The sequence below is a fragment of the Aquarana catesbeiana genome, linkage group LG12 (assembly GCF_042186555.1).
Source record: "Aquarana catesbeiana isolate 2022-GZ linkage group LG12, ASM4218655v1, whole genome shotgun sequence".
NCBI classification, from domain to species: domain Eukaryota; kingdom Metazoa; phylum Chordata; class Amphibia; order Anura; family Ranidae; genus Aquarana; species Aquarana catesbeiana.
The window spans coordinates 4099809-4112527 of NC_133335.1; the positions used below are offsets into that span (position 1 = coordinate 4099809).

The following is a 12719-nucleotide window of genomic DNA, read 5'->3' on the forward strand; positions in this document are numbered from 1 at the left end:
CCCTTCCCCGACCCCAGCCAAAAATCCCTCACAGACACACACTCCAGTAGATGAGAGATCCCTACCAAGAGCAGGACAAGTCTCAGACCCCCTGAAGACTCACAGACCCCGGGATCCCACCACCACCACCACCACCATGCAGGAACTTAAAGCCTTGAAGATCCGGATCGCCTTCTTTATCACCCTGATTGGGGTGTCTCTGATGCTGGCCGCCATCATGGGTAACCACTGGGCGGTCATGAGCCCGAAGGTGGACGATTTCACCCAACCCTGCGAGGTGGCCCACTTCGGCCTGTGGAAACTGTGCACCAAGAGGATCACGGTGGAGGGCAACGATGTGGTGAGCACCCTGTGTGGCCCACTCAGTCTTCCTGGAGGTAGGTTCTCTTTATTTACAATATGGATACATTGCGATGTCTATAAGATATTCCTGAGTCTTCTCAGACTGGGAGAACTGGGTTGGACCACTAGTCATTGAGTTTGATGTGGTGAGCACCCTTTGTGGCCTATTCATTCTTTCTCGAGGTAGTTTCCCTTTATTTACAATATGGATACATTGAGACATCTATAATATCACCCTGAGTCTTCTCAGACTGTGAGCACTGGGCATTGGGTTAGATGTGATAAGCACCATGTGAGGCCCACTTAGTCTTCCCGGAGGTAGGTTCTCTTTATTTACAATATGGATACATTGAAATGTCTATAGGATATTCCTGGGTCCTCTCGGACTGGAGCAAGGGGCATTGGGTTGGGCCACTGGTCATTGGGCTAGATGTGGTGAGTGAGCACCCTGTGTGGTCCATGCAGTCTTCCTGGAGGTAGGTTCTCTTTATTTACAATATGGATACATTGAGAGGTGTAGAAGATATTCCTGAGTCTTCTCAGACTGGAACCACTGGGGTGGACCATTAGTCGTTGAGTTAGATGTGGTGAGCACCCTGTGCGGCCCACTCAGTCTTCCTGGTGGTGGGTTCTCTTTTTAAAAATATGGATACATTGAGAGGTGTAAAGGATACTCCAGAGTCCTCTCAGACTGGGAGCACTGGAAATTGGGTTGGACCACTACAGAGTGAATGGAGTATAAACAAGTACACTATTCTTGCAACACCAAATTTCCGACAACTTGACCTTTCGGAGTGATTTACAACGTGGCTGGTAAACCTTTCCAGTGCAAACACAAATGACTAAACCTGGCCACGCATGTTACAGTCCAGTTGTATAAACTTCTTTTGATAGCAATAAATCAGCAGTGTGAACCCACCTGATTGGATATCCTGACAAGAGGGTTTAAGTCGGACTAACGCTACCTATTTGTTGAGAAATCAAATGCAGAAAACATTTCATAGATTTCCAGCTTGGTGACTCAACCCCCTCCCCGTCTACATATCTACATGTATCCACCAAACATTATAAATAGTATATGTGTCCACCAAGCTATACCTACAGTAACACACTGAAGTCCATGAGATGCAAAATAAACAAACCAAACATAGAATAATACACAGTATCTCACAAAAGTGAGTACACCCCTCATATTCTCATTCTTTCTTTTCATGTGACAACACTGAAGAAATGACACTTTGCTACAATGTAAAGTAGTGAGTGTACAGCTTGTATAACAGTGTAAATTTGCTGTCCCCTCAAAATAACTCAACACACAGCCATTAATGTCTAAACCGCTGGCAACAAAAGTCAGTACACCCCTAAGTGAAAATCTCCAAATTGGGCCCAAAGTGTCAATATTGTGTGTGACCACCATTATTTTCCAGCACTGCCTTAACCCTCTTGGGCATGGAGGTCACCAGAGCTTCACAGGTTGTCACTGGAGTCCTCTTCCACCTCCTCCATGACGACATCACGGAGCTGGTGGATGTTGGAGACCTTGTGCTCCACCTTCCGTTTGAGGATGTCCCACAGATGATCAATAGGGTTTAGGTCTGGAGACATGCTTGGCCAGTCCATCACCTTTACCCTCAGCTTCTTTAGCAAGGCAGTGGTGGTCTTGGAAGTGTGTTTGGGGACGTTATCATGTTGGAATGCGTTAGTCGTTCGTCTGTGTTCATGATATCAACATCCGATGGTTGGTATCACTGTAACATCCTATTATCAGGAGTGCTAGCTCTTCAAAGCAGAAAGAACGCTTATGTGAACTGGGAACTGTTCTGTATCCCCCACAGCCAATCAAATTCAAGCTTCTTTGTTTCCCATCTGCCAAGTGCATGTGTGAATCTGTTGGCAGTGAAGTAACACAAACAGTTCATACTGCAGGCAAGCGGTAAATGAGGCTGCATATGTCTCTGATGTATAGATAACCGGATAAAATACTACAAGTTAGGGTGCTAAAGACAAGATTAAAAGGGACAAAGCAGAAAGGGGCGGGGCCCCTGACCAGTCATTCCAGATTGTATTGCAGAATATAATGGCTTTAGAATTTGAGTAGTTTCAAATGTCCTCAGTATTTCTCATAGGGTGTTATACATTGAAGGATTTTCTCTGGCCACACCCCCTGTCCCCACATTGTAGAACACGCAGTCCTGGAGGTGATGAGTTTGGACCTGTCTCGGGTCTATCAGTGTACCTACCCATGATGCCCACTCCCTGCGGGGTCACCCAAGATTGGGGCCCTGAGATCCAATTTTAGGATTATTCACTATATGATTACCTATTATTAGCCAAGCATAAACTGTGGCACATACTCTATACAGGGGGCCCAAGACCAGCTTTCTGGTTAATCAAGGGGATCACTTTTGCACGCCGTTGTATGAAAAATGCTATGAAAACATTTAGCCCGGGTTCACACCTATGCGAATTAGATGCGGCTTACACCGCATCTAATTCGCAGGACATTTTAAAATACATTCATATGAATGTATCTGGTTCACATATGTGCGTTGCATTCGCACTGCGCATTGCACAAAAAACGTGTGCGTTTTTTGGGCATTGCGGTGCGAACTACAAGCCTATTATCTCCTATGGGAACGCATCTGATTCGCAGATGCATTGCGTTCTGAACAAGGATTTTCTCTTTCTCCTCACTACACCTCCCCCTCCCTCCCCCTCTCCCTGCTCTCTAATCCTGAGCCAAAACGCAATGAATCCGTTGAACAGGAGATTGTTATCTCCCCAGTGAAACCTGAGCTTCAATTCGCACCGCACATGTGTGAAACCAGGCTTAACGTTGGGTGCCAGAGAAGCAGAACAGGGAACCGAAACAGACTGAACAGTGCACATTAAAGTGGGCCTGTCAGGAACTTTATACTTCTGTATTATGTGAATGACACGCCACAATATACAGCAACACAATCATTTAGTGGAAAAGCTCCACCTTTTATCATTAAAAAGCCATCCAGTCAGTGGCTTTGCCTAGGCCAAGATGATGTTGTCAGTCTGCTGCAGGCAGGAGGAAGCATTTTCTCAGTCTCCCCTCCCCCAGTGATCAGAGTGCACATTGTAACTTTGTAGAAGGAGGAAGCATTTCCTAAGTCTCCCCACCCCCCAGTGATCAGACTGTACATTACAACTTTGTAGAAGGAGGAAGCATTTCCTAAGTATCCCCTCCCCCCAGTGATCAGGCTGTACATTATAACTTTGTAGAAGGAGGAGGAGTAATTTCCTCAGTCTCCCCTCCCCCCGTGATCAGACTGTACATTGTAACTTTGTAGTCAGTCACAAGGTGGGAGGTTGCAGCAGAGGATGACCATTGATATATCAGGTGGTCGGTCTGATACAGGGTTGAGCAGCTCTGATATAAAGATGACGGAGGGGGAAGTGCTGCAATCTGTGGAGTTTTCCTTCTTCTGACAGTCAGAGAAAATCCCAGACACAGGACGCATGTTCAGCCATTGAGATGAGTGCAGAGCCCAAAGGAGGAACATTTATAGCTGTGATCAACACATGTCCGGCAACCGCAAAAATTAAACGTCTTGTGGATGAAACTCAATCCCCCCCCCCCACTCCACCGCCGGAATGAGACCAATTTTTTTAGACAGATCTCCATTTCACAAGAGACATTCCAGAGTCAGGAAAACAAGTGTGTCCCAACTATCCCCCTCCCCCTCAAAAGGGTCCAAATACACCCCAAGAATATAGTCTGCGTGTCATCTGTCATCGTATAACAACAACTAGGAGGAGACCAGTCCATATACAGTCAGGTCCATAAATATTGGGACATGGACACAATTCTAATCTTTTTGGCTCTATACACCACCACAATGGATATTAAATGAACAATGAACAAGATGTGCTTTAACTGCAGACTTTCAGCTTTAATTTGAGGGTATTTACATCCAAATCAGGTGAACGGTGTAGGAATTACAACAGTTTGTATATGTGCCTCCCACTTTTTAAGGGATCAAAAGTAATGGGACAGATTAACAATCATACATCAAACTTTCACTTTTTAATACTTGGTTGCAAATCCTTTGCAGTCAATGACAGTCTGAAGTCTGGAACGCATAGACATCACCAGACGCTGGGTTTCATCCCTGGTGATGCTCTGCCAGGCCTCTACTGCAACTGTCTTCAGTTCCTGCTTGTTCTTGGGGCATTTTCCCTTCAGTTTTGTCTTCAGCAAGTGAAATGCATGCTCAATCGGATTCAGGTCCGGTGATTGACTTGGCCATTGCATAACATTCCACTTCTTTCCCTTAAACTCTTTGGTTGCTTTCGTTGTATGCTTCGGGTCATTGTCCATCTGCACTGCGAAGCGCCATCCAATGAGTTCTGAAGCATTTTGCTGAATATGAGCCGATAATATTGCCCGAAACACTTCAGAATTCATCCTGCTGCTTTTGTCAGCAGTCACATCATCAATAAATACAAGAGAACCAGTTCCATTGGCAGACATACATGCCCACGCCATGACACTACCACCACCATGCTTCACTGGTGGGGTGGTATGCTTTGGATCATGAGCAGTTCCTTTCCTTCTCCATACTCTTCTCTTCCCATCACTCTGGTACAAGTTGATCTTGGTCTCATCTGTCCATAGGATGTTGTTCCAGAACTGTGAAGGCTTTTTTGGATGTTGTTTGGCAAACTCTAATCTGGCCTTCCTGTTTTTGAGGCTCACCAATGGTTTACATCTTGTGGTGAACCCTCTGTATTCACTCTGGTGAAGTCTTCTCTTGATTGTTGACTTTGACACACATACACCTACCTCCTGGAGAGTGTTCTTCATGTGGCCAACTGTTGTGAAGGGTGTTTTCTTCACCAGGGAAAGAATTCTTTGGTCATCCACCACAGTTGTTTTCCGTGGTCTTCCGGGTCTTTTGGTGTTGCTGAGCTCCCCGGTGCGTTCTTTCTTTTTATGGATGTTCCAAACAGTTGATTTCGCCACACCAAATGTTTTTGCTATCTCTCTGATGGGTTTGTTTTGTTTTTTCAGTCTAATGATGACTTGCTTCACTGATAGTGACAGCTCTTTGGATCTCATATTGAGAGTTGACAGCAACAGATTCCAAATGCAAATAGCACACTTGAAATGAACTCTGGACCTTTTATCTGCTCCTTGGGATAACGGGGGAATAACACACACCTGGCCATGGAACAGCTGAGCAGCCAATTGTCCCATCACTTTTGGTCCCCTAAAAAGTGGGAGACACATATACAAACTGTTGTAATTCCTACACCGTTCACCTGATTTGGATGTAAATACTAGGGATGAGCCGAACACCCCCCCTGTTCGGTTCGCACCAGAACATGCGAACAGGCAAAAAATTCATTCGAACACGCAAACACCGTTAAAGTCTATGGGACACGAACATGAATAATCAAAAGTGCTAATTTTAAAGGCTTATATGCAAGTTATTGTCATAAAAAGTGTTTGGGGACCCTGGTCCTGCCCCAGGGGACATGGATCAATGCAAAAAAAAGTTTTAAAAAGGCCGTTTTTTTGGGAACAATGATTTTATTAATGCTAAAAGTGAAACAATAAAAGTGTAATATCGCTTTAAATTTCGTACCTGGGGGGTGTCTATAGTATGCCTGTAAAGGGGCGCATGTTTCCCATGTTTAGAACAGTCTGACAGCAAAATGACATTTCAAAGGAAAAAAAGTCATTTAAAACTACTCGCGGCTATTAATGAATTGCCGGTCCGACAGTACACATAAAAGTTCATTGATAAAAACGGCATGGGAATTCCCCACAGGGGAACCCCGAACCAAAATTTAAAAAAAAAATGACGTGGGGGGTCCCCCTAAATTCCATACCAGGCCCTTCAGGTCTGGTATGGATATTAAGGGGAACCCCGGCCAAAATTAAAAAAAAAAAAGGCGTGGGGTCCCCCTCAAAATCTATACCAGACCCTTCAGGTCTGGTATGGATTTTAAGGGGAACCCCGCGCAAAAATAAAAAAAAAAAAACGGCGTGGGGTCCCCCCAAAAATCCATACCAGACCCTTATCCGAGCACGCAACCTGGCAGGCTGCAGGAAAAGAGGGGGGGACGAGAGAGCGCCCCTCCCTCCTGAACTGTACTAGGCCAGATGCCCTCAACATTGGGAGGGTGCTTTGGGGTAGCCCCCCAAAACACCTTGTCCCCATGTTGATGAGGACAAGGGCCTCATCTCCACAACCCTGGCCGGTGGTTGTGGGGGTCTGCGGGCGGGGGGGCTTATCGGAATCTGGAAGCCCCCTTTAACAAGGGGACCCCCAGATCCCGGCCCTCCCCCCTGTGTGAAATGGTAAGGGGGTACAAAAGTACCCCTACCATTTCACAAAAAAACTGTCAAAAATGTTAAAAATGACAAGAGACAGTTTTTGACAATTCCTTTATTTAAATGCTTCTTCTTTCTTCTACCCTCCTTCAGTTTCTTCCTCCATCTTCTTCTTCTTCTGGTTCTTCCTCCGGTGTTCTCGTCCGGCATCTTTCTCCGCGGCGCCGACATCTTCTTCCCTTCTTCTAATCGGGCCGCTCCGCATCCATGATGGCATGGCGGGAGGCTCCCGCCATGCCATCATGGATGCGAAGCGGCCCGAAAAGAAGATGAAGACAAGAAGATGAAGAGAAGAAGATGAAGAGAAGAGCGGGAGCCTCCCTCCATGCCATCATGGATGTGGAGCGGCCCGAGGAGAAGAAGGGAAGAAGACGCCGGCGCCGTGGAGGAAGATGCCGGACAAGAACACCGGAGGAAGAACCAGAAGATGAAGGAAGAAACCGAAGGAAGATAGAAGAAAGAAGAAGCATTTAAATAAAGGAATTGTCAAAAACTGTCTCTTGTCATTTTTAACATTTTTGACAGTTTTTTAGTGAAATGGTAGGGGTACCCTTACCATTTCACACAGGGGGAGGGCCGGGATCTGGGGGTCCCCTTGTTAAAGGGGGCTTCCAGATTCCGATAAGCCCCCCGCCCGCAGACCCCCACAACCACCGGCCAGGGTTGTGGGGATGAGGCCCTTGTCCTCATCAACATGGGGACAAGGTGTTTTGGGGGGCTACCACAAAGCACCCTCCCAATGTTGAGGGCATGTGTGGCCTGGTCCGGTTCAGGAGGGGGGGCACTCTCTCGTCCCACCCCCCTTTTCCTGCAGCCTGCCAGGTTGCATGCTCAGATAAGGGTCTGGTATGGATTCTTGGGGGAACCCACGCCGTTTTTTTTTTAATTTTGGCGCGGGGTTCCCCTTAAAATCCATACCAGACCTGAAGGGTCTGGTATATATTTTGAGGGGGACCCCACGCCATTTTTTTTTTATTTTGGCCGGGGTTCCCCTTAATATCCATACCAGACCTGAAGGGCCTGGTATGGAATTTAGGGGATCCCCCCACGTCATTTTAAAAAAAAAAATTTGGCTTGGGGTTCCCCTGTGGGGAATTCCCATGCCGTTTTTATCAATGAACTTTTATGTGTATTGTCGGACCGGCAATGCAATAGCCGCGAGTACTTTAAAGACTTTTTTCCTTTAAAATGTCATTTTGCTGTCAGACTGTTCTAAACACGGGAAACATGCGCCCCTTTACAGGCATACTATAGACACCCCCCAGCTACGAAATTTAAAGGAATATTACACTTTTATTGTTTGACTTTAAGCATTATTAAAAACACTGCTCCCGAAAAAACGGCCGTTTTTAAAACTTTTTTTTGCATTGATCCATTTCTCCTGGGGCAGGACCTGGGTCCCCAAACACTTTTTATGACAATAACTTGCATATAAGCCTTTAAAATTAGCACTTTTGATTTCTCCCATAGACTTTTAAAAGGTGTTCCGCAGCATTCGAATTTGCCGCGAACACCCCAAATTGTTCACTGTTCAGCGAACTTGCGAACAGCCGATGTTCGAGTCGAACCTGAGTTCGACTCGAACTCGAAGCTCATCCCTAGTAAATACCCTCAAATTAAAGCTGAAAGTCTGCAGTTAAAGCACATCTTGTTCGTTTCATTTCAAATCCATTGTGGTGGTGTATAGAGCCAAAAAGATTAGAATTGTGTCGATGTCCCAATATTTATGGGTCAGGTGTAATTCTCAGTATCTGTTCTTATTCACTTATTCTGTACGTATGGCGGTATACGTATACAACTTCTCTTGTCCTGTATGTCGGGTGTAATTCTCGGTATCTGTTCTTATTCTGTATGTATGGAGATTTTTATTTGTAAAAAACAAACAAGATACATAATAACAAACTAACTGACTGAAAAGAACATAAATACAACAATTACTGACATGTTGTTTAGGTCAAAAACTTAGCAGTTAAAGGGCATCAATAGGAATAAATGTGACAATTAGACTCCTTTCCATAAATCTCCGTTATAAGTCAGAATCGGAGTCACTCTGCCCACTACCAGTTTCCATATCAGATTCTGCGGATCCAGGATCAGGGGGCGGACGCCTTTTAGTGGGCGGGTCATCCTCTGAGCCAATCACATACTCCTTTTCCACTCTTTTTAATTCCTGCTCCAGTTCCTGGGCCTCCAGAGAATAGAAGTCAGCATCTGAATCTGATAACGCTTCATACCTATTGGTGGAAAGTGCCGTACCCACTTCTGGTGCCCCTTTCACTTTTTTAGCTGGCTTCTGCACTAATGTCCAGTCACTTTTGGGTTTACGGGTAGATTTATCTTTTTTCCTATTCCTCCTCTTCTGACCAGTGATCTTTACAGAGACAGGAACTGGAACAGAAGAGGAATGTGGGGCCGGCTGCTCCTTAGCCTGCTGAACACTGTCAGTCCGCCCGGGAGTAATCTCCTGGACCTCCGGGACCACCTCCTCCCTAGTCAATACAGCTCCATTTATTAAAGCTTCCTCCTCTAGTTGTTCTGCTGCAGCCAACAATTCATTGTCTGCAGATTCCCCATCCTTATTATGGAAGGCCTCCGGGCAATCCCTATGGAAATGGCCAAGCCCACCACATAGATTGCACTTAACCTTCTCACAGGTAGAACTGATGTGGCCAACCTCCCCACAAAGATTACACTTCAGGATCGTACAAACATTCGCCACATGGCCAGATTTACCACATTTATAACATAACCTGGGCTGACCTGCATAGAAGCAAACTCCTCTCTCCCGCCCAATGAAAAAAGAGTTTGGTAGGTGATGGGTAACATTGTTACTTTGCCTCAACTTAACAAGAACCCTCCAACCACCTGTCCAGATCCCATCACTGTCTTTAGTTTTTGTCAACTCAGAAACCATTTCACAATGTCTTCTAAGCCAGATGACAACATCCTGGGGGGGCACAGACTCATTCCAGAACATGATGGTAACATTTGCTGTTTCAGGTTTGGAGATGGGAATAAAGATGAAATTCCTCCAACCCTCCTTGTCCCGCAAACCACTAAAACTGGCCCAGAACCGGTCTAAGTCAGACATGAGCTTAAAGCTGACATCATAACCTTGTCTGTCAGGGAGATTGATGACTGCCAGTATGTCTGCAGGAGCAAACCCCATCTGATGACACAGCAACTCCCTTACTACAAACCTCCTATCAGGGAGCTCCTCTCTGGAACCCCTATGCTTCAATCTGACCACATTCCTTCTCTTAAAGGCCTGACCAGTATAACGGTTACTGGTAGAAAAAGAAGGGGCCCCACGGCTCCAGGCATTCCGAGGAGGGATATGACCAGATGGACCAGCATTCCCTTGTGGAGCAGGTGGTGGATCCACCAAAGGGGGGAAGTCCTGAGGGTTATTCTGAACTGACTCCTCCATCGCTACATTCTCAGAGCCCTCAGACTGCTGATGACCCCATTCAGATATACCAGCATTGATAACATCAGAATTATTCACCACATCAATATTAGTGACATCATCACTGCACCTCATATCATCATTACTAGCAGCATCATTACTAGTTACTCCAGTGATACTCCCCCCATGAACACCAGTCCCCCCAGCATGGCTCCCACCATGAATACCAGTCACCCCAGCATGACTCCCCACATGAACACCAGTCCCCCCAGCATGGCTCCCACCATGAACACCAGTCCCCCCAGCATGGCTCCCACCATGAACACCAGTCCCCCCAGCATGGCTCCCACCATGAACACCAGTCCCCCCAGCATGGCTCCCACCATGAACACCAGTCCCCCCATGAACACCAGTCCCCCCAGCATGGCTCCCACCATGAACACCAGTCACCCCAGCATGGCTCCCACCATGGACACCAGTCACCCCAGCATGGCTCCCCCCATGAACACCAGTCACCCCAGCATGGCTCCCACCAGGAGTACTAGTGGCAGCAGCACTGTTCTCACAATCCATGTGCTGGGAGTCCACCATGTCACTCCTCTGAGTCTCCTGTACTGTGAATATCTGCTGGGTTATACTGATGTTCCCACCACCCTCCAGAGCTGGAAGTCCAGCAGGAGGATCTGCTCCAACCTCACTGTCCTCCAGAGGCTGCACAGTCTTCCCTTCAGGAGACACATGTGGTGGCTGCATGCGTTGGACCGAATCCCCAGAGTCTGACTCTGTAGAAGACTCAATCCTTCCACTCAATCCCGCCTCAAATCGATCACAATTGTGGTACACCTCCGCCACTGGTCCCAGTTCTTCCAGAACAGTATCAATGTCCTTTGACACACCGGCCAGTTCAATGCCCAGGGAGTTCAGTTTGCTGTCATATAAAATTTCCTTCTTGGGGTTGGCAGCTTTAAGTCTATAAACACATTCAATCTGCTTCTGTATTCTAGTCTTGGCTTTTCTCAGGGACTCCATTCTTTTTACCAGGAAAGGAATTTTGTCAGCCAGGTGCAGCGCAGGTTCAGACTTTAACACTTTCTGCTTCGCGGCTGCAGGACGCTTGAAATCCTGATCCACCTTCCTATTACCAGTGCTGGTCTGAGGGTCTCTGCTGGGTGTAGCTGGTTTCACTGGGCCAGATTGTGGAAAATTATTACCACCCTCTTCTTTATTCTGCTGCAGCTTAGAGCGCGATGAACGTCCCTGGCTGCTGCCCACCATTACACACTGTTGTAAGTTCTCTTTAATGGTTTTCTGTTCTAAGGAAGTTCTGGTGTATTTACGAGGAGTACTGGGAGAAACCGATGTCTCTGCTCCACTCTGAGCTCTATGAGCTGCACTCTGCTGAGCTTGCTGTGGTTGTAATGGCTGACTGGATTGGATCACGCTTCCAGAACTTGGACTGCACTGGGTGGTATTAGTAAGTTGCTGGACTGAATGAGCCCCACTCTGAGGGGTTTGCATTGACTGTAATGTCTGGCTGGATTGAGTTGCACTTCCAGTGTTTGGATTGTGCTGAGCGATAATAACATGTCTCTGAACAGACTGAGCTGCACTGTGCTGGGCTTGCTGGGCCTGCAATGACTGGCTAGACTGAGAACTCTTTTGCTGAATAACATCACCAGACTTCCTCTTATCAGTATTATCGGTACTTTTCATACAAACATTTCCATGTCTACTTACAGTCTCTGCAGATTGCTTCCCATTCCCAGAACTCTGTCCTCCAGCTTCACCACTAAGGATGAGCTCCGGCGTGTTCGCATGCTGCACGTGCCGATCCCGCCAGGAAGTCGGCACGGCGCAGCGCTAATCACAGGCAGTGAGACATTTCCCGATGTGTGGCTGCAGAGCTCGGGAAATGTCTCACTGCCTGTGATTAGCGCTGCGCCGTGCCGACTTCCTGGCGGGATCGGCACGTGCAGCATGCGAACACGCCGGAGCTCATCCCTATTCACCACCAACCACAGCTTCACCAGACAGTCCTTGTGTAGGCCGGAAAGCCTGGGACTCTCCTGAGAGAGATCCCCGCCCAGGGGAGCCCAACCCTGGGCTTGTACCAGACATCAGAGCAGCTCAGCACCACACAGACTTCAGCTGATCCACAAGCAGCCACACCCTCTGCACAGTACTACTTCTCTTGTCCTGTATGTCGGGTGTAATTCTCGGTATCTGTTCTTATTCTGTATGTATGGACTCTGCGCAGTACCACTTCTCTTGTCCTGTATGTCGGGTGTAATTCTCGGTATCTGTTCTTATTCTGTATGTATGGGCTCTGCACAGTACCACTTCTCTGGTATGTCAGGTGTAATTCTCAGTATCTGTACATATATTTCAGATCTCAGTAGTGTCCGCTCCCTCTCCTCATGCAGTCGTTGACCCCAGACTTTGTATCGGCCGGGACAAAGCTCTCGCTAATTCCATTATTAATTCGTCTGTCACCAAACTCGCCTCCGAGCAAAACAGCTGGAAGCAGATCGCGGTCCTGTCATGAAACGAACCAATCACGGCCACGCATACAAAATTAATAAAAAGACAAACTTT

The 12719-nt window shown here is 46.9% G+C and overlaps 1 protein-coding gene across 1 annotated transcript in view; it reads left to right on the plus strand.

Annotated features, from left to right (window-relative positions):
• The window catches only part of CACNG1 (calcium voltage-gated channel auxiliary subunit gamma 1), a 46598-nt gene continuing 33879 nt past the window's right edge, over positions 1-12719 (plus strand). The window contains exon 1 of the mRNA XM_073607142.1: positions 1-377. Within this exon, the coding sequence (XP_073463243.1) occupies positions 137-377 (241 nt within the window). The 5' untranslated portion in view covers positions 1-136. The remainder of the gene's footprint in view (positions 378-12719) is intronic.